Genomic DNA, 26,193 nt, shown 5'->3' with positions numbered 1-26,193 from the left:
GTACATATTTATTACTCTATTTATTTTACTTATACATATCTTATTTACTTGTGCTTCCCAAGCGCTTAGTACGGTGCTCCGCACACAGTAAGCGCTCAATAAATACGATTGATTGATTGATTCCTTCCTCATCCCCCTCTCCATCCCCCATCTTACCTCCTTCCCTTCCCCACAGCACCTGTCTATATGTATAGATGTTTGTACATATTGATTACTCTATTTACTTTACTTGTACATATCTATTCTATTTACTAGTACTTCCCAAGCGCTTAGTACGGTGCTCTGCACACAGTAAGCGCTCAATAAATACGATTGATTGATTGATTCCTTCCTCCCCCCCATCCCCCCATCTTACCTCCTTCCCTTCCCCACAGCACCTGTCTATATGTTTGTACATATTGATTACTCTATTTATTTATTTTACTTGTACATATCCTATTTGCTTGTGCTTCCCAAGCGCTTAGTACGGTGCTCCGCACACAGTAAGCGCTCAATAAATACGATTGATTGATTCCTTCCTCGTCCCCCTCTCCATCCCCCCATCTTACCTCCTTCCCCTCCCCACAGCACCTGTCTATATCATCATCATCAATCGTATTTATTGAGCGCTTACTATGTGCAGAGCACTGCACTAAGCGCTTGGGAAGTACAAATTGGCAACATCGAGAGACAGTCCCTACCCAACAGTGGGCTCACAGTCTAAAAGGGGGAGACAGAGAACAAAACCAAACCGACTAACAAAATAAAATAAATGGAATAGATAGGTACAAGTAAAATAAATAAATAAATAAATAGAGTAATAAATATGTACAAACATATATACATATATACAGGGATGGCCCACCCCAGCCTTCATCCTACCCCTGAAAAGAAAGCAGGATTTGGGAAGGACGGATTTTCGGGATGACAGACACCCTGGATAATCAATCAATCAATCGTATTTATTGAGCGCTTATATGTATAGATGTTTGTACATATTGATTACTCTATTTATTTATTTTACTTGTACATATCTATTCTATTTACTTGTGCTTCCCAAGCGCTTAGTACGGTGCTCTGCCCACAGTAAGCGCTCAATAAATACGATTGATTGATTGATTGATTCTGCAGGCCTCTACTCAGGGCCCGACGACGACCAGCGACGGCCGGCCGGAGGCGACCTCCGACGTCCTAGAGAGGCACCGGAAGTGGTCGGGTGCGGGGGGGCGAGCGGGTAGAGGGGCACTTCCGGTTGGTCGCTCGTTGTCTCCCGCCTCCTGAGGCGCCGTCAGTGAAGGCCCGAGGGGCCTCGCCGTGAGGAGGAGGATCCGCGTCGCTCCGCGGCCCCGGGCCTTTCCGCCGCCTCCAGGGACCCAGGACGCGCCCATTCCCCACGCCCGCACCGGTGAGGCCGCGGGACCCAGCTGCGTCCCTTTCATTCATTCAGTCCTATTGATTGAGCGCTTACTGTGTGCAGAGCACTGGGCTGAGCGCTTCGGGGAGACCAGGTCGGCCACAGCGACAGACGGTCACCATCATCATCATCAGTCGTATTTATTGAGCGCTTACTACGTGCAGAGCACTGTACTGAGCGCTTGGGAAGGACAAGTCGGCCACAGTGAGAGACGGTCCCTACCCAACGGCGGGCTCACAGGCTAGAAGGACGACAAAGCGGTACATAGTAGCAAAATAAAATAAATAGATTAGTAAATATGTAGAAACAAGATAAATAAATAGAGTAATGAATATGCACATGGATAAATAAACAAAGTAATAAGATAAATAAACAGTAATAAATATGTACAAACGTACATCTAGAGACGGTCCCTACCCAACGGCGGGCTCACAGGCTAGAAGGACGACAAAGCGATACATAGTAACAAAATAAAATAAATAGACGAGTAAATATGTAGAAATAAAATAGAGTAATAAATATGTACATGGATAAATAAACAGAGTAATAAATATGTACAAACGTACATCTAGAGAGGGCCCCTACCCAACGGCGGGCTCACAGGCTAGAAGGACGACAAAGCGATACATAGTAGCAAAATAAAATAAATAGACGAGTAAATATGTAGAAATAAGATAAATAAATAGAGTAATAAATATGCACATGGATAAATAAACAGAGTAATAAGATAAATAAACAGAGTAATAAATATGTACAAACGTACATCTAGAGACGGTCCCTACCCAACGGCGGGCTCACAGGCTGGAAGGACGACAAAGCGGTACATAGTAACAAAATAAAATAAATAGGCGTGTAAATATGTAGAAATAAGATAAATAAATAGAGTAATAAATATGTACATGGATAAATAAACAGAGTAATAAGATAAATAAACAGAGTAATAAGTATGTACAAACGTACATCTAGAGACGGTCCCTACCCAACGGCGGGCTCACAGGCTAGAAGGACGACAATGCGGTACATAGTAACAAAATAAAATAAATAGGCGAGTAAATATGTAGAAATAAGATAAATAAATAGAGTAATGAATATGTACATGGATAAATAAACAGAGTAATAAGATAAATAAGCAGAGTAATAAATATGTACAAACGTACATCTAGAGACGGTCCCTACCCAACGGCGGGCTCACAGGCTAGAAGGACGACAAAGCGGTACATAGTAACAAAATAAAATAAATAGGCGAGTAAATATGTAGAAATAAGATAAATAAATAGAGTAATGAATATGTACATGGATAAATAAACAGAGTAATAAGATAAATAAGCAGAGTAATAAATATGTACAAACGTACATCTAGAGACGGTCCCTACCCAACGGCGGGCTCACAGGCTAGAAGGACGACAAAGCGGTACATAGTAACAAAATAAAATAAATAGGCGAGTAAATATGTAGAAATAAGATAAATAAATAGAGTAATGAATATGTACATGGATAAATAAACAGAGTAATAAGATAAATAAGCAGAGTAATAAATATGTACAAACGTACATCTAGAGACGGTCCCTACCCAACGGCGGGCTCACAGGCTAGAAGGACGACAAAGCGGTACATAGTAACAAAATAAAATAAATAGGCGAGTAAATATGTAGAAATAAGATAAATAAATAGAGTAATGAATATGTACATGGATAAATAAACAGAGTAATAAGATAAATAAGCAGAGTAATAAATATGTACAAACGTACATCTAGAGACGGTCCCTACCCAACGGCGGGCTCACAGGCTAGAAGGACGACAAAGCGGTACATAGTAGCAAAATAAAATAAATAGGCGTGTAAATATGTAGAAATAAGATAAATAAATAGAGTAATAAATATGTACATGGATAAATAAACAGAGTAATAAGATAAATAAACAGAGTAATAAGTATGTACAAACGTACATCTAGAGACGGTCCCTACCCAACGGCGGGCTCACAGGCTAGAAGGACGACAAAGCGGTACATAGTAGCAAAATAAAATAAATAGACTGGTAAATATGTAGAAATGAGATAAATGAATGGAGTAATAAATATGTACATGGATAAATAAATGGAGTAATAAATATCTACAAACATGCATCTAGAGACGGTCCCTACCCAACGGCGGGCTCACAGGCTAGAAGGACGACAAAGCGATACATAGTAACAAAATAAAATAAATAGACGAGTAAATATATAGAAATTAAATAAATAGAGTAATAAATATGTATATGGAGAAATGAATAGAGTAATGAATATGTACAAACATACATCTAGAGACGGTCCCTACCCAATGGCGGGCTCACAGGCTAGAAGGACGACAAAGCGATACATAGTAACAAAATAAAATAAATAGACGAGTAAATATGTAGAAGTAAAATAAATATAGAGTGATAAATATGTACATGGATAAAATGAATAAATAGAGTAATAAATATGTACAAACATACATCTAGAGACGGTCCATACACAACAGCGGGCTCACAGGCTAGAAGGGGGAGACGGACGACAAAGCAATACAAAGTAACAAAATAAATAGACGAGTAAATGTGTAGAAATAAAGTAAATAAATACAGTAATAAATACGTACATGGATAAATAAATGGAGTAATAAATATCTACAAACATGCATCTAGAGACGGTCCCTACCCAACAGCGGGCTCACAGGCTAGAAGGGGGAGATGGACGACAAAGCAAAACATAATAACAAAATAAAATAAATAAGAATGGTAGATATGTAGAAATAAAATAAATAGAGTTCATTCATTCATTCAATCGTATTTATTGGGTGCTTACTGTATGCAGAGCACTGGGCTGAGCGCTTGGGAAGCCCAAGTCGGCTACAGCGAGAGACGGTCCCTACCCAACGGCGGGCTCACAGGCTAGAAGGACGACAAAGCAATGCATAGTAACAAAATAAAATAAATAGACTAGTAAATATGTAGAAATTAAATGAATAGAGTAATAAATATGTACATGGATGAAATAAATAGAGTAATAAATATGTACAAACGTACATCTAGAGACGGTCCCTACCCAACGGCGGGCTCACCGGCTAGAAGGACGACAAAGCGATACATAGTAACAAATTAAAATAAATAGACGAGTAAATATATAGAAATAAGATAAATAAATAGAGTAATAAATATGTACATGGATAAAATAAATAGAGTAATGAATATGTACAAACGTACATCTAGAGACGGACCCTACCCAATGGCGGGCTCACAGGCTAGAAGGACGACAAAGCGATACATAGTAACAAAATAAAATAAATAGACGAGTAAATATATAGAAATAAGATAAATAAATAGAGTAATAAATATGTACATGGATAAAATAAATAGAGTAATGAATATGTACAAACGTACATCTAGAGATGGACCCTACCCAACGGCGGGCTCACAGGCTAGAAGGACGACAAAGCGGTACATAGTAACAAAATAAAATAAATAGACGAGTAAATATGTAGAATTAAAATGAATAGAGTAATAAATATGTACATGGATAGAGTAATAAATATGTACAAACATACATCTAGAGACGGTCCCTACCCAACGGCGGGCTCACGGGCTAGAGGGACGACAAAGCAATGCATAGTAACAAAATAAAATAAATAGACGAGTAAATATGTAGAAATAAAATAAATGAATTGAGTAATAAATATGTACATGGATAAATAAATAGAGTAATAAATATGTACAAACATACATATAGAGACGGTCCCTACACAACAGCGGGCTCACAGGCTAGAAGGGGGAGAAGGATGACAAAGCGATACATAGTAACAAAATAAAATAAATAGATGAGTAAATATGTAGACATAAAATAAATAGAGTAATAAATATGTACATGGATAAATAAACAGTAATAAATATGTACAAACATACATATAGAGATGGTCCCTACACAACAGCGGGCTCACAGGCTCGAAGTGGGAGACGGATGACAAAGCAATACATAGTAACAAAATAAAATAAATAGACGAGTAAATATGTAGAAATAAGATAAATAAATAGAGTAATAAATATGTACATGGATAAAATAGAGTAATAAATGTGTACAAACATACATCTAGAGATGGACCCTACCCAACAGCGGGCTCACAGGCTAGAAGGGGGAGACGGACAACAAAGGAAAACATAATAATAAAATAAGAATAGTAGATATGTAGAAATAAAATAAATAGAGTTCATTCATTCATTCAGTCGTATTTATTAAGTGCTTACTGTATGCAGAGCACTGGGCTGAGCGCTTGGGAAGCCCAAGTCGGCCACAGCGAGAGACGGTCCCTACCCGACGGCGGGCTCACAGGCTAGAAGGACGACAAAGCAATACATAGTAACAAAATAAAATAAATAGACGAGTAAATATGTAGAAGTAAAATAAATAAATAGAGTAATAATAGTAATAATAGTAAATATGTAGAAGTAAAATAAATAGAGTAATAATAGTAATAATAGTAATAATAGTACATGGATAAAATAAATAGAGTAATAAATATGTACAAACATACATCTGGAGACGGTCCCTACCCAACGGCGGGCTCACAGGCTAGAAGGACGACAAAGCAATACATAGTAACAAAATAAAATAAATAGACGAGTAAATATGTAGAAATAAAATAAATAAATAGAGTAATAAATATGTACATGGATAAATAAACAGTGATAAATATGTACAAACATACATATAGAGACGGTCCCTACACAACAGCGGGCTCACAGGCTAGAAGGGGGAGGCGGACGACAAAGCAAAACATAGTAACAAAATAAAATAAATAGAATAGTAAATATGTAGAAATAAAATAGAGTAGTAAATATGTACATGGATAGAGTAATAAATATGTACAAACATACATCTAGAGACGGTCCCTACCCAACAGCGGGCTCACAGGCTAGAAGGGGGAGAAGGACGACAAAGCAATACATAGTAACAAAATAAAATAAATAGACGAGTAAATATGTAGAAATAAAATAAATAAATAGAGTGATAAATACGTACATGGATAAATAAATGGATAAATAAATAAATAAATATCTACAAACATGCATATAGAGACGGTCCCTACCCAACAGCGGGCTCACAGGCTAGAAGGGGGAGACGGACGACAAAGCAATGCATAGTAACAAAATAAAATAAATAGACGAGTAAATATGTAGAAATAAGATAAATAGAGTGATAAATACGTACATGGATAAATAAATGGATAAATAAATAAATATCTACAAACATGCATATAGAGACGGTCCCTACCCAACAGCGGGCTCACAGGCTAGAAGGGGGAGACGGACGACAAAGCAATGCATAGTAACAAAATAAAATAAATAGACTAGTACATATGTAGAAATAAAATAGAGTTCATTCAATCATATTTATTGAGCGCTTACTGTGTGCAGAGCACTGGACTGAGCGCTTGGGGAGCCCAAGTCGGCTACAGCGAGAGACGGTCCCTACCCGACGGCAGGCTCACAGGCTAGGAGGGCGACAAAGCAATACATAGTAACAAAATAAAATAAATAGACGAGTAAATATGTAGAAATTAAATAGAGTAATAAATATGTACATGGATAAAATCGAGTAATAAATATGTACAAACATACATCTAGAGACGGTCCCTACCCAACAGCGGGCTCACAGGCTAGAAGGGGGAGACGGATGACAAAGCAAAACATAATAACAAAATAAAATAAATACAATAAATATGTAGAAATAAAATAAATAGAGTTCATTCATTCAATCGTATTTATTGAGCGCTTACTGTGTGCAGAGCACTGTACTAAGCGCTTGGGGAGTCCAAGTCGGCAACAGCTAGAGACGGTCCCTACCTGACATCGGGCTTACAGGCTAGAAGGGGAGGCGGACAACAAAGCGAAACATAGTAACAAAATAAAATAGACTAGCAAATATGTAGAAATAAAATAAATAGAGTTGATTCATTAATTCAGTCGTATTTATTGAGTGCTTACTGTGTGCAGAGCACTGGACTAAGCGCTTGGGAAGTACAAGTTGGCAACCTAGAGACGTTCCCTACCCAACAGCGGGCTCACAGTCTAGAAGGGGGAGACAAGCAAATAAAATAAATAGAATAAATATGTACAAATAAAATAAATAAATAGAGTAATAAATCTGCCCAAACATATATACAGGTGCTGTGGGGAGGGGAAGGAGGTAAGGTGAGGGGGAGGAGGGTGCAAAGCACTGTTCTAAGCGCCTCATTTTACCCTACCACCAGAAGTCTCGTCCCCACTGGGTAAAGGAGCCGGAATGGGCGAATAATAATAATAGTAATAACAGTAATAATAATGGTATTTGTTAAGCGCTTACTATGTGCAAAGCACTGTTCTAAGCGCCTCATTTTACCCCGCTACCAGATGTTTCGTCCCTGCTGGATGAAGGAGCCGGAATGGGCAAATTATAATAATAATAATAATAATAGTATTTGTTAAGTGCTCACTATGTGCAAAGCACTGTTCTAAGCGCCTCATTTTACCCTGCTACCAGATGTCTCGTCCCCGCTGGATAAAAGAGCCGGAATGGGCAAATAATGATAATAATAATAATGGTATTTGTTAAGCACTCACTATGTGCAAAGCACTGTTCTAAGCGCCTCATTTTACCCCGCTACCAGATGTCTCGTCCCCGCTGGATAAAGGAGCCTGAATGGGTGAATTATAATAATAATAATAATAATAATAATAATGGTATTTGTTAAGCGCTCACTATGTGCAAAGCACTGTTCTAAGCGCCTCATTTTACCCCGCTACCAGATGTCTCGTCCCCGCTGGTTAAAGGAGCTGGAATGGGCGAATTATAATAATAATAATAATAATAATGGTATTTGTTAAGTGCTCACTATGTGCAAAGCACTGTTCTAAGTGCCTCATTTTGCCCCACTACCAGAAGTCTCGTCCCCGCTGGATAAAGGAGCTGGAATGGGCGAATAGTAATAATAATAACGATGGTATTTGTTAAGTGCTCACTATGTGCAAAGCAATGTTCTAAGTGCCTCATTTTACCCCACTACCAAAAGACTCGCCCCTGCTGGATAAAGGAGCCAGAATGGGCGAATAATAATAGTAATAATGATGATGGTATTTGTTAAGCGCTCACTATGTGCAAAGCACTGTTCTAAGCGTGTCATTTTACCCCACTACTAGAAGTCTCGTCCCCGCTGGATAAAGGAGCTGGAATGGGCGAATAATAATAATAATGATGGTATTTGTTAATAATAATAATAATGGCATTTATTAAGTGCTTACTATGTGCCAAGCACTGGGGAGGTACAGGGTGATCAGGTTGTCCCACGGGGGGCTCAGTCTTCATCCCCATTTTACAGATAAGGTAACTGAGGCACTGAGAAGTTAAGTGACTTGCCCAAAGTCACACAGCTGACAAGTGGTGGAGCCAGGATTAGAACCCATGACCTCTGGCTCCCAAGCCCGGGCTCTTTCCACTGAGCTACGCTGTTAAGCGCTCACTATGTGCAAAGCACTGTTCTAAGCGCCTCATTTTACCCCACTACCAGATGTCTCGTCCCCGCTGGATAAAGGAACCAGAATGGGCGAATAATAATAGTAATAATTTTGGTATTAAGTGCTTACTATGTGTAAAGCACTGTTCTAAGCTCTGGGGGAGGCTACAGGTGATCAGGTTGTCCCACGGGGGGCTCACAGTCTTTGTCCCCATTTTACAGATGAGGGAACTGAGGCCCAGAGAAGAAGAAGAAGAATGTTGGTATTTGTTAAGTGCTTACTACGTGCTAAGCACTGTTCTAAGCACTGGGGTAGATACAAGGTGATCAGGTTGTCCCACGGGGGGCTCACAGTCTTCATCCCCATTTTACAGATGAGGGAACTGAGGCACGGAGACGTAAAGTGATTTGCCCAAAGTCCCCCAGCTGACAAGTGGCAGAGCCGGGATTAGAACCCACGACCTCCGACTTGTGTGACCTTGGGCAAGTCACTTCACTTCTCTGAGCCAGTTACCTCATCTGTAAAATGGGGATTGACTGTGAGCCCCACGTGGGACAACTTAATCACCTTGTCTCCTCCCCAGCGCCTAGAACAGTGCTTTGCACATAGTAAGCGCTTAACAAATGCCATCATCATTATTATTATTATTATTACCCACCCTTGATGACCAAATAGACGTTCTCAAAACCACCCACTCTAATGAACCCAACTCTCTCGCTCCCCTTCATCACTCGTTCCCCTCTCCATCCCCCCCATCTTACCTCCTTCCCTTCCCCACAGCACCTGTGTATATGTATATATCTTTGTACATATTTATTACTCTTTTATTTATTTATTTTACTTCTACATATCTATTCTATTTATTTTATTTTGTCAGTATGTTTGGCTTTGTTCTCTGTCTCCCCCTTTTAGACTGTGAGCCCACTGTTGGGTAGGGACTGTATATGTTGCCAACTTGGACTTCCCAAGCGCTTAGTACAGTGCTCTGCACAAAGTAAGCGCTCAATAAATATGATTGATTGATTGATTGATTGACTCCCAAGCCCGGGCTCTTTGATAGTCCCGTCTCCACGAAGGCCTTGTTCGAGAGGAGCAGCCCTCCCTGAATCCCTGCCTACCCCTGTTTGTAGGGGTTTACTAACATCGTCTGTGCTTACCCGGGCCTTTAAATAAACTCTAATTATGGAGAAATGTGAGTGGAGGGAGACTAGAGGGGAAAATCAATCGTATTTATCAATCGTATTTATTGAGCGCTTACTGTGTAATGTTGATAATAGATGCCCTGAAATGTGAGCAGGTCCCTCAGAGGTTTCTGGTATTCACACGTGTGTTTGATTTAGGTGTGGAAACTTATCTGTGGAGTGAAGGTACATTTCAGAGCCACAGTCCAAAGATGTGTTTTTTGGTTTTCTCAGATACCCCCAGCCCTTTTTTTCCCTTCAGTCTTAAAAGCTAGCATCATAATAATGATAATGATGGCATTTGTTAAGCGCTTACTATGTGCAAAGCACTGTTGTAATCGCTGGGGTAGATACAAGGTCATCAGGGTGTCCCACGTAAGGCTCACAGGCTTCACCCCCAATTTACAGTTGAGGTAAACTGAGGCCCAGAGAAGTGACTTGCCCAAAGTCACCCAGCAGGCAAGTGGCGGAGCCGGGATTAGAACCCACGACCTCTTGACTCCCAAGCCCGGGCTCTTTCCACCGAGCCACACTGCATCTCACGGACATCCGTTTTTTTTAAGAGAAATGTACGCCACTTTCTTCTTGAGAAAATAGGAAAATAAACCCCTCTGTGGCCCTGTTTTGGACACTCACTCAATAAATATTGGCACGAAAACAAACCAACATAAGCAAAGGAAAATTGTGATAGGGGATAATCTGGAGCAAGGGTCCCAACCTACGCAGTTACAGACATATGACCCACCCAGTTAATCCATCAACAGCATTTATTGAGCGTTTACTATGTGCAGAGTACTCTGCTGTGCACCTGGAGGAGTGAAGCAGAATCAAATGACAAGTCTCCCGCCCTCAAGGAGCTTACAGTCTAAAAGAGAGACTGGTACAAATGTGATGTACAAATCAGGGAACCAGAAGGAAGAGCAAAGTTTCAGGTGGCAGTAGCGAGAGTATGGTAGGATGAAGTGATTGAATAAATAAGAAGAGTTTCTAAATTGATATACTGCTTAAGCGCTTAGTACAGTGCTCTGTACACAGTAAACACTCAATAAATACAATTGATTAAGTGCTGAAGATGGGTGGGAATCCAGGCTCCATGTGGGACAGGAACTCTGTCTGACCTTATTATCTTGCATCTGCTCCAGTGCCTAGTGAAGTGCTTGGCACATAGTAAATGCTTAAAATACCATCACTATCATTATTACCGTAGTTATTATTACTATTATCAAATAAAGGGGTCTTTGGGTTGATGTGATTAAGGTAGTACGGTGAATCGGGGGGGGCTTCCTAAAGGAGGGGGGCTTTCAGAAGAGCTGTGAAGACGGGAAGAACTGTGGTCTGGCAGATTTAAAGGACAGAGAATATCAGGGAGGGGTAAAGGCACGAAGAAAGGATGGAGGGTGGGAGAATTAAAAGCAAAGTACTGAAAGCCCTTCTGAAAGCCCCCCTCCTTTAGGAAGCCTCCCCCGATTCACCGTACTACCTTATACAGGTGTATATATGTATGTACATATTTATTACTCTATTTATTTATTTTACTTGTACATATCTATTCTATTTATTTTATTTTGTTAGCATGTTTGGTTTTGTTCTCTGTCTCCCCCTTTTAGACTGTGAGCCCACTGTTGGGTAGGGACTGTCTCTTTGTGTTGCCAACTTGTACTTCCCAAGCGCTTAGTCCAGTGCTCTGCACACAGTAAGCGCTCAATAAATACGATTGATTGATTGATTGATTATTTACTAATAATAGCTGTTAAAGGATTACAGCAGTGGGAGAAGCAGAGAGTCCAAGTCGAGGAGTAGCAAATGAAGAGGTCTGATGCTTATTATTAATTCTGTTATTATTAATATTAATAACAATAATAGTATTCATTAAACGTTTGCTATTTGCCAAGCACTGAACTAAGTGCTGGGGTAGATACAAGATGGTAGAAGGATGCTAGTGGAGAGCCTTGCCTCCACTGGTACCGAATTTTTGCTTGAAGCCAAAGGAAAGAGGTCACCTCTGGAGGTTTTAGAGGAGCGGGGAGATGTGTGCCAAGTGATGTGGTAGGAGAATGATCCAGGGAGCAGTGTGGAGAATAGATTGAAGCGAGGGGAGGCCGGAGGCCGGGAGGCTGACCCAAAAGTCCCGTCCCAAAATATCAAGAACTTGAATCAGAGTAAAGGCTATTTCCATGGAGAGGGCTGGGTGGATCTGGCAGGTGTTGCGAAGGAAGAACTGATAGGGTGTAGCAGTAAGTTAAATGTAAGAGCTCAAAGAGCAGGGAGTTGAAGATGACACCAAGGTCGTGGGGTCTGGAACAGAGAGGAAGGTAGCTAGTGTTGTCATTGCTGTAGGAAAAGTTGGGAGAAGGACTGGGTTTAGGAGGGAAGACGGGGAGTTCTGGCTCGATCACGGTAAGTGTACTGGTGGGCCGACCCAGTAAATGTCTCATCCTTGTCTCTCTCACTGCCAACTTGGTGCTTACACTCTCACCACCGCTTCGGCCCCCCGAAACTTCTTCCTTCTTCAAATCCCACAGACCATCTCTCCCCATAGCTAAAGCCTTTATGAAATCCCATTTCCTCTAAGAGACCTTCCCCACTTAATTTCTCCACCTCCCCACCGTATATCCCCCAACTGCAACTTCAGACCTTCTGTATTTATCTTATTTTGTTAATATGTTTTCTTTTGTTGTCTGTCTCCCCCTTCTAGACTGTGAACCCGCTGTTGGGGTAGGGACCTATATATGTGTGTGTGTTTGTGTGTGTGTGTGTGTGTGTGTGTATATATATATATTTGTACATATTTATTACTCTATTTTACTTGTACATATTTATTCTATCTTATTTTGTTAATATGTTTTCTTTTGTTGTCTGTCTCCCCGTTCTAGACTGTGAACCCGCTGTTGGGTAGGGACGTGTGTGTGTGTGTGTGTGTGTGTGTGTGTGTGTATGTATATATATATATATATATATATATATATATATATATATATATTCGCACATATTTATTACTCTATTGATTTATTTATTTTACTTGTGCATATTTATTCCATCTCATTTTGTTAATATGTTTTCTTTTGTTGTCTGTCTCCCCCTTCTAGACTGTGAACCCGCTGTTGGGTAGGTACCTCTGTGTGTGTGTGTGTGTGTGTGTGTGTGTGTGTGTGTATGTATATACACATATATATATAGTTTGTACATATTTATTACTCTATTGATTTATTTATTTTACTTGTACATATTTATTCTATCTTGTTTCGTTAATATGTTTTCTTTTGTTGTCTGTCTCCCCCTTCTAGACTGTGAACCCGCCTTTGGGTAGGGACCGTCTCTATATGTTGCCAACTTGGACTTCCCAAGCGCTTAGCACAGTGCTTTGCACACAGTAAGCGCTCAATAAATACGATTGAATGAATGAATGAATGAATGAATATCACCTATGCACTTAAGGGCTCACAACCCCTACAGCTCTTATGTGCTCATCTTACATACTTTATTACTTCCTCATAGCCCTAATTTAATTACATTTCTGTCTCCTCAGCTAGATTGTAAATTCCTCGAGGGCAGGAATTGGGTATGCTAATTCTATTGTACTTTCCCAAATGGTTGGTTCGGTGCTCTTCAGGAAGTTGGTGCTCAATAAATATGATCGATGGATTGATGGAGCTGTCCTGGAGGCAACAGGAAATGTGGCATCATAAGGCAGATGAGAGGTTAGACCCGAGGAGATAGATGTGGAAGGCATTTGCCAGAGCCAGCCAGGGGTGGTGAAGCTAGCCACTTTGTTTTAGTGGTACTTGTTAAACACACAGCTATGTGCCGGGCACTGTACTAAACGCCGAGGAAGATACAGTAGTTCAGTGCTTGGTATGGAGTAAATGCTCAACAAATGTCATCATCATCGTTATTCTTATTACGCTCTCAGTAAGGAGAATGAGGTGAAGAGCCAGCAAGTGAGGCTGAGAAGAAATGGTCAGAACGAGATGTGACCCCAAGGTCAGATGGTCAGCAGTGGGTAGTCTTCGTTGTGGGAAGTGCTGGAAGGTCAAGAAGGATTAGGACCGAGTCGGGATGCTGGGTCGCCAGGAATTCTTCTGGATTTCTAGGAGGAGGGCTGAGGCTCCTGGGTCCCAGAGCAGGTCTCTACTGATGCTCTACTTCTTTCTGTACCTCCAGAGACAAGCTCCTCTCCCACGTCCCGAACCAGGGGTCTGGCCCCGCGCCGTGCTTGGAGAGCGACCACCCGCCCCCCGACCTGGACAATGGCTACAGAACCCGGGATGACTGAAGCTCTGAGCCCCAACGTGCCCCCTCCTCGGAAACAAGAGGGAGCCCCGGCCGGGCAGCGGGAGGAAGACCCCCCCCGGGGACCCGAATCCACCCCGTCGGGGGAGGACCCCAGCCCCGAGACCTGCCGCCAGCGGTTCAGGCAGTTCTGCTACCAGGGAGCGGCCGGGCCCCACGAGGCCCTCGGCCGGCTGCGGGAACTGTGCCGGCAGTGGCTGAAGCCGGAGGTGCGCACCAAGGAGCAGATCCTGGAGCTGCTGGTTCTGGAGCAGTTCCTGACCGCCCTGCCCGGGAACATCCAGGCGCAAGTGTGCAAGCGTTGCCCAGAAAGCGGGGAAGAGGCGGTGGCCCTGGTGGAAGATCTGCAGCGACAATCTGGGCCCGCCGGGCCACCGGTGAGTAGTCACTGGGGCGAAGCGGGGGGGACTCTGAGGGGAGAGCAGCGTGGGGAATGGAGTGGGAGACTGATCAGGGACTCCCCCAAGGCCCGGGCAATTCTCAGCACACAGTTGGTGTGCCACACACGTCCGGGAGCCCCAGGACCCGGGTTCTAATCCGGGCTCCACCACTTTCCTGCTGTGTGACCCATGGGCAAGTCGCCACCAAGCAGCGTGGCTTAGCGGAAAGAGCACGGGCGTGAGAGTCAGAGGTCCTGGCTCCGCCGCTTATCAGCTGTGTGACTTTGGGCGAGTCACTTCACTTCTCTGGGCCTCAGTTACCTTATCTGTAAAATGGACAGTAAGACTGTGAGCCCCGTGTGGGACATGGACTGTGTCCAACCTGATTATCTTGCATCTACTCCAGGGCTTAGTACGGTGCCTGGCACGTAGTGTGAGTGCGTAACAAATACAATTTAAAAAACCAAATGTTTCTGGTAGGTTGTTAGCTAAATGGTTTTCACTACTAAGGGCAGAATCAAAAAAAAAAAAAGGTCTTCCACTACAGCAGGAGGGACTTGGGACTTGGGTAAACTATATCAGGAAGAAGGATGCTAAGCCTGGGAACAGGAGAGGAAGGGAGGTTGCCTTCCCTGGCAAGAGAAGCAGCGTGGCTCAGTGGAAAGAGCCCGGGCTTTGGAGCCACTTGTCAGCTGTGTGACTTTCGGCAAGTCACTTCACTTCTCTGGGCCTCAGTTCCCTCATCTGTCATCATCATCATCATCATCAATCGTATTTATTGAGTGCTTACTATGTGCAGAGCACTGTACTAAGCGCTTGGGAAGTACAAATTGGCAACATATAGAGACAGTCCCTACCCAACAGTGGGCTCACAGTCTAAAAGGGGGAGACAGAGAACAAAACCAAACATACTAACAAAATAAAATGAATAGAATAGATATGTACAAGTAAAATAAATAAATAAATAAATAAATAAATAGAGTAATATGTACAAACATGTATACATATATACAGGTGCTGTGGGGAAGGGAAGGAGGTAAGATGGCGGGGATGGAGAGGAGGACGAGGGGGAGAGGAAGGAAGGGGCTCAGTGTGGGAAGGCCTCCTGGAGGAGGTGAGCTCAGCAGGGCCTTGAAGGGAGGAAGAGAGCTAGCTTGGCGGATGGGCATGGGGATTAAGACTGTGAGCCCCACGTGGGACAACCTGATCACCTTGTATCCTCCCCAGCGCTTAGAACAGTGCTTTGCACATAGTAAGTGCTTAATAAATGCCATTATTATAATTATTATTATTATTATCATCATCTCTGCCCAGGACAGCCCTGTCCCAGAGGCAGACCCCCTCAGAGGAAGAGCTTCTGGCCCGAGTTGGAGTGAGGGGGTAGGACTTCTGGGAGGCCTTTCAGCCTTAAGATTGTGTCACTGGTACCCTTGAAAAAAGCCTGTGCCTTCAAACAATAAAAAAAAATTAAAACCAATTAGTGGCTTGTTTTTTCTTGAAATGGCGGGCACAGCAGGTGAAGAACAGTAAGCTGGGAGACAGACTGAGGAAAGGGCTGGGGCTGAGGTTTGGAGACCTGGGAAGAGTCCCCTTCTATCATCGTCAATCGAATTTATTGAGCGCTTACTATGTGCAGAGCACTGTACTAAGCGCTTGGGAAGTACAAATTGGCAACATATAGAGACAGTCCCTACCCAACAGTGGGCTCACAGTCTAAAAGGGGGAGACAGAGAACAAAACCAAACATACTAACAAAATAAAATAAATAGGATAGATATGTACAAGTAAAATAAATAAATAGAGTAATAAATATGTACAAACATATATACGTATATACAGTTATATAGACTGTGAGCCTGTTGTTGGGTAGGGACCGTCTCTATATGTTGCCAACTTGTACTTCCCAAGGGCTTAGTACAGTGCCCTGCACACAGTAAGCGCTCAATAATAATAATAATAATAATGATGGTATTTGTTAAGCGCTTACTATGTGCCAAGCACTGTTCTAAGTGCTGGGGGAGATACAAGGTAATAATAATATAATAATAATGATGGTATTTGTCCCACGGGGGACTCACAGTCTCAATCCCCATTTTACAGATGAGGGAACTGAGGCACAGAGAATGATAATAATAAATAATAATGATGGTATTTGTTAAGCGCTTACTATGTGCCAAGCACTGTTCTAAGCGCTGGGGGAGATACAAGGTAATAATAATATTCTAATAATGATGGTATTTGTCCCACGGGAGACTCACAGTCTCAATCCCCATTTTACAGATGAGGGAACTGAGGCACAGAGAATGATAATAATTAATAATAACGATGGTATTTGTTAAGCGTTTACTATGTGCCAAGCACTGTTCTAAGCACTGGGGGAGATGTAAGGTATTAATAATATTCTAATAATGATGGTATTTGTCCCATGGGAGACTCACAGTCTCAATCCCCATTTTACAGATGAGGGAACTGAGGCACAGAGAATGATAATAATTAATAATAACGATGGTATTTGTTAAGCGCTTACTATGTGCCAAGCACTGTTCTAAGCACTGGGGGAGATATAAATATGATTGAATGAGTGAAAGAGAGCGAAGAGCTTGGGGCTGGAGAAGAGGGAGTCTGGGGGAATCTGACTGACTCCTAGATAACATAAAGTGGCCCTCCTGCCGTGGCACCCCGTCACGGTAGTACTCGACCGCCAATCAGCAGCATTGACGAGGGGAAAGGATTGTCCGTCAGTACGTGGTGCATTCCGTGGGAGATAGGGTCCCTGGCCTTAAGGGATGAGGAGCTCAGTGGCTGGCGTGTGCACATTATCCCAAAAGGTTAGACGCATAGGCGGGTGAGATGAATGGAGGATGGAAAGACTGAATGATTACTGGACCGGCTGCAGTGATTACAGCCAGGTGGCAGGACTTGAAGAAGATGAGGTTTGGAAGGAGGGAGAAGCACGGTTTGGAAACAAGGTCAGAAAAGCTGTTCCCGGCTGGACCAGTGGCCTAGTCAGAGTAGGAGAAGCCAGGGAATGTGTGCGACTTCAAGGCTTCAAGGCCGTCCATCACTTCGCCCCCTCCTACCTCACCTCCCTTCTCTCCTTCTCCGGCCCAGCCCACCCTCCGCTCCTCTGCCGCTAATCTCCTCACCGGGCCTCGTTCTCGCCTGTCCCGCCATCAGCCCCTGGCCTGGAATGCCATCATCATCATCATCATCTTCAATCGTATTTATTGAGCGCTTACTGTGTGCAGAGCACTGTACTAAGCGCTTGGGAAGTACAAGTTGGCAACATATAGAGACAGTCCCTACCCAGCAGTGGGCTCACAGTCTAAAAGGGGGAGACAGAGAACAAAACCAAACCTACTAACAAAACTCCCTCCGCACATCATCATCATCATCATCATCATCAATCGTATTTATTGAGCGCTTACTATGTGCAGAGCACTGTACTAAGCGCTTGGGAAGTACAAATTGGCAACATATAGAGACAGTCCCTACCCAACAGTGGGCTCACAGTCTAAAAGGGGGAGACAGAGACCAAACATACTAACAAAATAAATAGAATAGATATGTACAAATAAATTAAATAAAGAGTAAAAAAATATGTACAAACATATGCACATCTGCCAAGCTAGCTCTCTTCCTCCCTTCAAGGCCCTACTTAGAGCTCACCTCCTCCAGGAGGCCTTCCCAGACTGAGCCCCTTCCTTCCTCTCCCCTTTCTCCCCCTCCCCATCCCCCCGGCCTTACCTCCTTCCCCTCCCCACAGCACCTGTATATATGTATGTATGTTTGTATGTATTTATTATTCTATTTTATTTGTACATATTTATTCTATTTTGTTAGGATGTTTTGTTGTCTGTCTCCCCCTTCTCGACTGTGAGCCCGCTGTTGGGTAGGGACCGTCTCTATGTGTTGCCGACTTGTACTTCCAAGCGCTTAGTCCAGTGCTCTGCACACAGTAAGCGCTCAATAAATACGATTGAATGAATTAATGAATGAATGACGACTAGATGTGGGATGACTGTGAGCCCAGTAAGCGCTCAATAAATACGATTGATGATGATGATGATGATGATGACATCCTGCCCACACTCACACACGGCTTTTTAAGATAGATGCTCAGTCCCACTCATTCCAGGCTCCTGGGAATTTCCAGTCAGGGCTGAGAAGCTCCAAAAGGTGACCTGTTGGCATTATGAAGCCAGACTTTCCCAGGCTCCATCCCACCACTAAAATCCCTGCCTCCTTTCTGCCCCCCGACTCTGAGAACAAAAAGTTGTCCCTCCTAAAGGACCGCAGGTTAGTTTGACTAAAACGGAGTGTCCGGGCTGTGATGGGAGAGAAGGAAACCTATAAATATATAGTCTTGTATTTATAGGAAGTCTACAGGTAGCCTTAAATTTGATGGAGTAGAAGTTGTAGTTGGAGTAGTATTAGGAGCAACAATAATTACCAAGTGCCCCCTTGTTGTAGTGCACTGTAGTAGGTGCTTAGGGAGTCCAGAATATCATAGAGACCGACGGCAGAACTGATTTGATTGCCAGTGAGGTGCGGCTGACCTGCGAGGACTACAAAATCGCCACTGAGCGGGAGAGGGAGGGCCCAATTTGGAGGAGTGGGCAGTGAGGGGCTAAAGAGGGTGGGCCTGCTGGTTTTTTTGTTTGTTTTTTAAAAATGGTATTTTTTAAGCACTTACTAGGTACCAGGGACTGTGCTAAGCACTGGAGTAGATACAAGCTCACAGTCTTAATCCCCATGTTACAGATGACGGAACTGAGGCATAGGGAAGTGAAGTAATAATAATAATAGTGATGGTATTTGCTAAGCGCTTACTATGTGCCAAGCACTGTTCTGAGCCCTGGGGTAGATGCAAGGTAATCAGGTTGTCCCACGTGGGGCTCACAGTCTTCATCCCCATTCTACAGACGAGGTCACTGAGGCCCAGAGAAGTGAAGTGACTTGCCCAAAGTCACCCAGCTGACGAGTTTATTACTCTATTCTATTTGTACATATTTATTCTATTTATTTTATTTTGTTAATATGTTTTGTTTTGTTGTCCGTCTCCCCCTTCTAGACTGTGAGCCCGCTGTTGGGTAGGGACCGTCTCTAGATGTTGCCAACTTGGACTTCCCAAGCGCTTAGTACAGTGCTGTGCACACAGTAAGCGCTCAATAAATGCGATTGAATGAATGAATGAAGTGGCAGAGCTGGGATTTGAACCCTCTGACTCCAAAGCCCGTGCTCCTTCCACTGAGCCACGCTGCTTCTCTGGAATGGCAGTGGCATTTCAGTGTTAGCTCATGGGGCTAGAAATCTGTTTTGTTCTGCTCGGTACACTAGCCCTGGAGGTATTCTTCCTCCCTCCACACCAAAAATGCACCTCTGATGTCTGCTGTTCCTCTCCCTTAGACTGTAAGCCCCACGTGGGCAGGGGCTGTCCGTTCTGCTCGTAACGTATCTTTCCCACGCTTAATCCACTGCTCGGCATGCAGTAAGGGCTCCACGAGTACCACGATCATCAACCCGCCCATCGAACCGAGTTCAGGGGCCCCGTGGCTGACGGGTAATGAGGGGCTGTTCCCAGGTCACCGGGCACCCGGACGATCGGGAAGAGAACTCGGAGGAGACGGCCCTCTCGGGAGCCACGTGCGAGTCACCGAGCTTCCAGCTGGAGCCGGGCGAGATCAAGTCCGATGGGGAGATCGAGGAGGAGGAGGAGGAGGAGGAGGAACGGGGACACGTGAGATTCAGCATCGAGGAGCGACTCCTCCAGAGGGGTGAGACCTGGCGGCGGGGAGAGGAGGGGGGAAGGCTAAATTGGGGTCTGTGAGGGGAAAGAAGGAGATGTCGTCTCTGAAGGGAGCTCCGCTCAGAGAGGAGCCGGAACCCCAGTGGTTCCGAGGACGAGGGAGCCACCCCCGAGGAGCGGGAGACCGGCCCAGAGCCGCCGTCTCTAACGGTTTTTTCCTCCTTCAGCTTGGCCTTCTTCCGAGCTTCCAGTCTTGCTTCGGAAGGGGAGAGCCTGGAGCACAGAGGTGAGCTGCAGCTGTCTCTTTCCGTCTTTCCCCCTGCCCCCGACCGGCACGGCGCAGCCTGACCGGCCCCGTGCCGGCGGGAAGCGGCCTTGTCCCTTGGGATCGCGGTGCTCTTCGGGAGCTCCTGAGGGGCCCGGCAGCCCAGGTCCGGGAGTTCCCGCTCAAACTACCCTGCCTGAATGGGGAGTGACAGTGGTGGCGGAGAAGAGAGCTGAGGTACACGGTGAGGAAGGAGGCAGGGGAAAGAGGGAAATGGAGTCCCTGGCACATCAGGGAAGCTGCAGAGATTCAGACTTCCCCCCTCCCTCACTTCATCTCTTTCCCGTGCCCTCTTGCCCCAAGGGCAGGCAGCAAGCCTCCCTAGGAGAATCTGCCTTCTGCTTCCCGGTCCCCAGACCTCCGGGAGAAGAAATGGCTTCCCGCTACCGACCCCGTCGAAGCCATGAAAGCTGTCATAGTGGGCTCCGAGGAAATCTCCCTGGCAGTGCGCTCACCTCCTCCAGGAGGCCTTCCCAGACTGAGCCCCTTCCTTCGTCTCCCCCTCGTCCCCCTCTCCATCCCCCCCATCTTACCTCCTTCCCTTCCCCACAGCACCTGTATATATTTATATATGTTTGTACATAGTTATTACTCTATTTTACTTGTACATATCTATGCTATGTATTTTATTTTGTTAGTATGTTTGGTTTTGTTCTCTGTCTCCCCCTTTTAGACTGTGAGCCCACTGTTGGGTAGGGACTGTCTCTATATGTTGCCAATTTGTACTTCCCAGGCGCTTAGTACAGTGCTCTGCACATAGTAAGCGCTCAATAAATACGATTGATGACGATTACAGTGATCTAGCCCCTGCCCTTCGGCTCCTCCCTGCAGTGGGACTCTCCGACTGCGCCATTCCCAACCTCCCCTTCCGTCTCGCTCCCTTTTTTCCCCCCCTCTATCCAGCCCTCCTTCGCCCTTCCCTCTCTCCCGGCCACCTGCTCCGCCCCCGGCCACGGGGGCTGAGATCCCGGGGCTCCGTGTCGTTTCAGAAGCCCACATCCCTCGCCCGAGAAGACCGTGGCCACCCGGACCCCGGACAGAGCTTCCGAAGCAAGGACGGCGCGCAAGAGAACAGGAAAGGGCTGACTCCGGGTAAGCCGTCGTTGCCCCCGCCTCCTCCCGTCATCCGGCTTAGAGGGGGGGAGGGAGGGCTGGCGTACGGAGGCGGGGGGTCGAGGGTCTCCGTTGGGCCCGACTCTCGGGTTTTCGGGAGCGGTGACGACTCTGAGTCCCACCGTCACCGGGGGGCTGCTGCCCCACGTGCCACGGCCCCCTCACCCCGTCCCAGAGGCCGGCCAGAGGGGTGAGGGGGTCGTGGGCCTCCCTTCGGGGCTCGAGCCCGGCTGCGTGTGCCTCCTGTCCCCGCAGTGACGCTGGACCCCAGAACCGCCCACCCCTGCCTCATCCTCTCCGAGGACCTAAAGCGCACCAGCGTGGGTGACGCCCACCAGAAACTGCCCGACAACCCCGAGCGGTTCACGTCCTGGTTCTGCGTCCTGGGCCGGGAGGGCTTCGCCACCGGGAGACACTACTGGGAGGTGGAGGTCGGGGACCAGGGCGGGTGCGCTGTCGGGGTGGCCCGGGAGTCCGTGAAGAGGAAGGGGGGTGTCCGCTTCGACCCCGGGGAAGGGGTGTGGGCCGTGGAGTTCTGCCAGGGTCAGGCCTGGGCCCTCACCTCCCCCATGACGCCCCTGGACCTCCCCAGGGGCCCCCGGTGGGTGGGGGTGGCCCTGGACTACGAGAGGGGGCAGGTGTCTTTCTCCGACGCCGAGACCCAAGTCCCTCTCTTCACCTTCACCGCCGTGTTCGCCGAGAGAGTCCGCCCGCTCTTCTGGCTCTGCGGTCGGGGGTCCCGCCTGGCCCTGAGACCCTGAGGGACCAGGGCAGGTCCCCCCCGCAGCGTCAGCTCAGGCCTCTCCCGAAGGCCCTGGATCGTCCTCTCTCCCCGTCCCTCCCACCTCCTACAAACTCTCGTGGCCTCGAGGTCGGTCGGTACTTCTCCCGCTCCCAGGCGGAAGGGCGGGATCTCTCTCCGAAGCAGGGCGCGGTGGACGGGGAGGGCCCTGAGGGGAGAGAGAACCTCCTCGGGAGCAGGCCGAGAGGATGTTTTGGAGAGTGGAGCCATCCCGCCCCTCTTCCCTCTCCCCCTTGTCTCTCTCCTCCCCCCGGCCCCTCACCCCCCGTGACTGTACCTCTTCGGAGCCGGCAAGAGGTATATCTTGCCAGGTGCCTCTGGCACCTGCTCCCCGGACTCGGCTTCGGCGGCCCAACTCCACTAACTTGTTCACTGTGACCTGGCAAGGCCCATCCCCTCCCTGTTGCGCCCCTCAGTTTCTCCCCCGCCCCGGGAAACGGAGAGCAGCCTCCTGCGGGCCCACCCGGCAGGGCCGTGCTAGGGACCGGCTAATAAACGTGAGTGAAATTCCCGGGTAGGTTGGGACTCTTCCTCTTCTGTCCCGGTCCTATCCGCCCACTCTGGAGGCAGACCGCATAAGGGAAGATGCAAAGTTAAAAGCAGAAAATGACCCCAAGCCCCTGGGCTGAGGGCAGCGGCGGACACCGGGGTCAGCGCGTCCCTTACACCAGGCGGGGATGAGGGAAGGGGGCTCGTGCCCACGGCAAGACATTCCCGGCGATTTCGGGCACCACGTGGACCCACGGGTGGGGGACGCTTAGATTCTGTCGGTTCTTTCCTCACATCTCCAGAATCCTCCCCTTCGTCTCCAGCCAAACAGCCGCCGTGCTGACCCAAGCCCTCGTCGCCGACCTCCCTGCTTCTCTTCTCTCCCCTCCCCAGTCCATATATTTCCCCGTTGCCTGGATCGCTTTTCTAAAACGTCGTTTACCACCCATCTCTCCCCTTCTCAAAAGCCTCCAATAGTTCCCCCTATCCTCGCTCCTCTCCCCCTACATCCCTGCTAGCACATTTCACTCCTCTCAAGCCAACCTACTCGCTGTGCCTCACTCACAGTCAATGTGTTGTTCGTGCCCTCCCTCCCTCCTGACCGGGGTTCCCTTCCCTTTCATATCGGGCAGACCCCATCTTCAAGGCTCTATTAAAATCACATCTCCTGGAGGAGGCCTTTCTTGATCCCCCTGCCCCGCACCCTTTTTCCCCCTCCCTGCTCCCACTGCTTAGGGATTTGAGTCCTCCCCCTACGCACTTAGGTGTTGGCCCCATCCCTCACTCTGACCTACAGCGGCACTTACCTTATCATACCTTAAAAGCTGTTTCCACCTGCCTAGAATTTCTCTTACCGTCCTAGCATTGTACGATCCCTGAGGGCAGGGATCGTACTCTCTCAAGTGCTCAGTACAGCGTGAGCGCTCCATGAGCGCTCTCCCAGTTTCCAAAGCCTTTCTGAAATCACATCTCCAGGAAGCCTTCCCTGATTGATCTCTCAACTCCCCACTGCCTCTTCAACGCTTCCACAACACCTGAGCACTTGAGCGTTCACCCGCCCGATGCCAAAGCACTCAGATCCGGATATCTAAACCGTTCCCTTTCCCCTAGCCCGCCATTTATTTTGGTGCCTGCCTTCCCTGCTAGAATGAAAGCTCGCTGAGGGCAGGGATCACCTCTACCTACTTACTCTCTCATTACCTGCCCAAGCGCCTAGTTCAGTGCTCTACCCAGATTAAGCGCGCAATAAATATTACTGATGGATGATTAATTGATTTGATGAGAAGCAACCAGCTGGAGAGGTGGCAGCTCTGTGGAGCTTCTGAGCGTCCAAGCCATTTTCCCGCCCCACCCCGGCTCTCAGCTGTTTCAGGAGTAACCGCCGTGACACGGAGTCTCCGCTCCACGGGGAATTCATTCAATCATATCTACTGGGCGCTTACTGTGTGCTGAGCACTGTACTAAGCGCTTGGAAAGCACAGTTCAGCAATAACGAGAGACAATTCCCACCCAATCCAACTAACCTCCTTCCCCTCCCCAAACCCACGTCCAGTGAATTCCACACCGTTTCTGGAGCCCGCGGGACATCGAGGAGATGGGGAGACGCCTCCTCGGGACTCTCCCAAGCGCTCGGTACGGTGCTTTGCCCCCGGAAAGTGCTCAATAAATGCGATCGAATGAATAAATGAATGACTCCTTGCCCCCAGCCGAGTGAGCCCTGACCAGGGATAATCCCCCAAGCAAGACTGCTACTCCCCTCACCCCCCGGGCCGCCTGAGAGGGGCAGGAACAGGTCCCAGAGACCCCCTAATCCAGGGCAGCTGCCCACTGAGCCCAGATTGTGCTCCCAGCTCTTCCTCCTCTATGGTGGGGAAGTACACCCCAAAGCAGGAAACAAGGGACATTGGGGGAATGCTTACTCCGGACAGTTCTGGACCCTCAAACCCTTCCATCCAAGGCCCCTCCGGACTCCTGCAGGTGGGAAACTGTGGCCTAGTGGAAAGCGCTCAGCCCGGGAGTCAGAAGGACCTGGGTTCTAATTTGGATCCCGCCAGCTGTGTGACCTTGGACAAATCACTTAACTTCTCTGGGCCTGTTTCCTCAACCCTAAAATGAGGATGAAATACCCGTTCTCCTTCCTACTTAGACCGTGAGCTCCATGCAGGTCGGGGACTGTGTCCAACTTAACTGTACCTACCCTAGTGCTTACAACAATGTTTGACATATAGTAAGCGCTTAAATGCCATTAAAAACAACAAAAATGGGTTCCACTCTCTTTGTTGCCCCAGGAGAAAGAGCCTAAATAAGCCAGGGTGGCTCCAAGTCAACTTGAGCTGGTCACTGTTGTTCGGGGGGGGGGGGGCTGGGGTACAGAGTATCACAAATCAGGGTTTCCCCATCCAGCAAGGAACCCAGTTTTCTCAGACCCTTTCACTGAACCCCTGAGTTTGGGGGTCCGGCTGGGGAAGGGGAGGGAAGAGCCAGTGCCAAGGCCTCTTTGGGAAAAATCAGAGGGAAAGGACAACCTGCAGAGTCCCAAGAGGACGAGGAGGAGGAGACGGGTCCCAGTTTGCCATGTTCTTGAGTGGAGGGGGTAGAGGGAGGCTTTGGTGGAACCAGACAGTGGGATTAGTACAGTGCTCTGCAGTCAGTCAGTCAGTCAATCGTATTTATTGAGCGCTTACTATGTGCAGAGCACTGTACTAAGCGCTTGGGAAGTACAAATTGGCATCACATAGAGACAGTCCCTACCCAACAGTAGGCTCACAGTCTAAAAGGGGGAGACAGAGAACAGAACCAAACATACCAACAAAATAAGTAGGATAGAAATGTACAAGTAAAATAAATAAATAGAGTAATAAATATGTACAACCATATATACATATATACAGGTGCTGTGGGGAAGGGAAGGAGGTAAGACGGGGGGATGGAGAGGGGGACGAGGGGGAGAGGAAAGAAGGGGCTCAGTCTGGGA

The 26,193-nt window shown here is 46.5% G+C and overlaps 1 protein-coding gene across 1 annotated transcript; it reads left to right on the top strand.

The window, feature by feature from the left end:
* The first annotated feature begins 1,276 nt into the window (after positions 1–1,276).
* LOC119934021 (zinc finger protein 263-like) lies at positions 1,277–22,976 on the top strand. Its single transcript, XM_038753367.1, has 6 exons — positions 1,277–1,384; positions 14,233–14,738; positions 20,326–20,518; positions 20,718–20,776; positions 21,805–21,907; positions 22,184–22,976. Exons 2-6 carry the CDS (start codon positions 14,319–14,321, stop codon positions 22,687–22,689), a joined length of 1,281 nt encoding a protein of 426 aa, XP_038609295.1. The 5' UTR covers positions 1,277–1,384; positions 14,233–14,318; the 3' UTR covers positions 22,690–22,976.
* The last annotated feature ends 3,217 nt before the right edge of the window (positions 22,977–26,193 follow it).

Source organism: Tachyglossus aculeatus, chromosome 11 (genome assembly GCF_015852505.1).
Source record: "Tachyglossus aculeatus isolate mTacAcu1 chromosome 11, mTacAcu1.pri, whole genome shotgun sequence".
In the NCBI taxonomy this organism is placed as follows: Eukaryota; Metazoa; Chordata; class Mammalia; order Monotremata; family Tachyglossidae; genus Tachyglossus; species Tachyglossus aculeatus.
The sequence above is the reverse complement of the archived record's forward strand: the minus strand, read 5'-3'. Positions and strand labels throughout refer to the sequence as shown.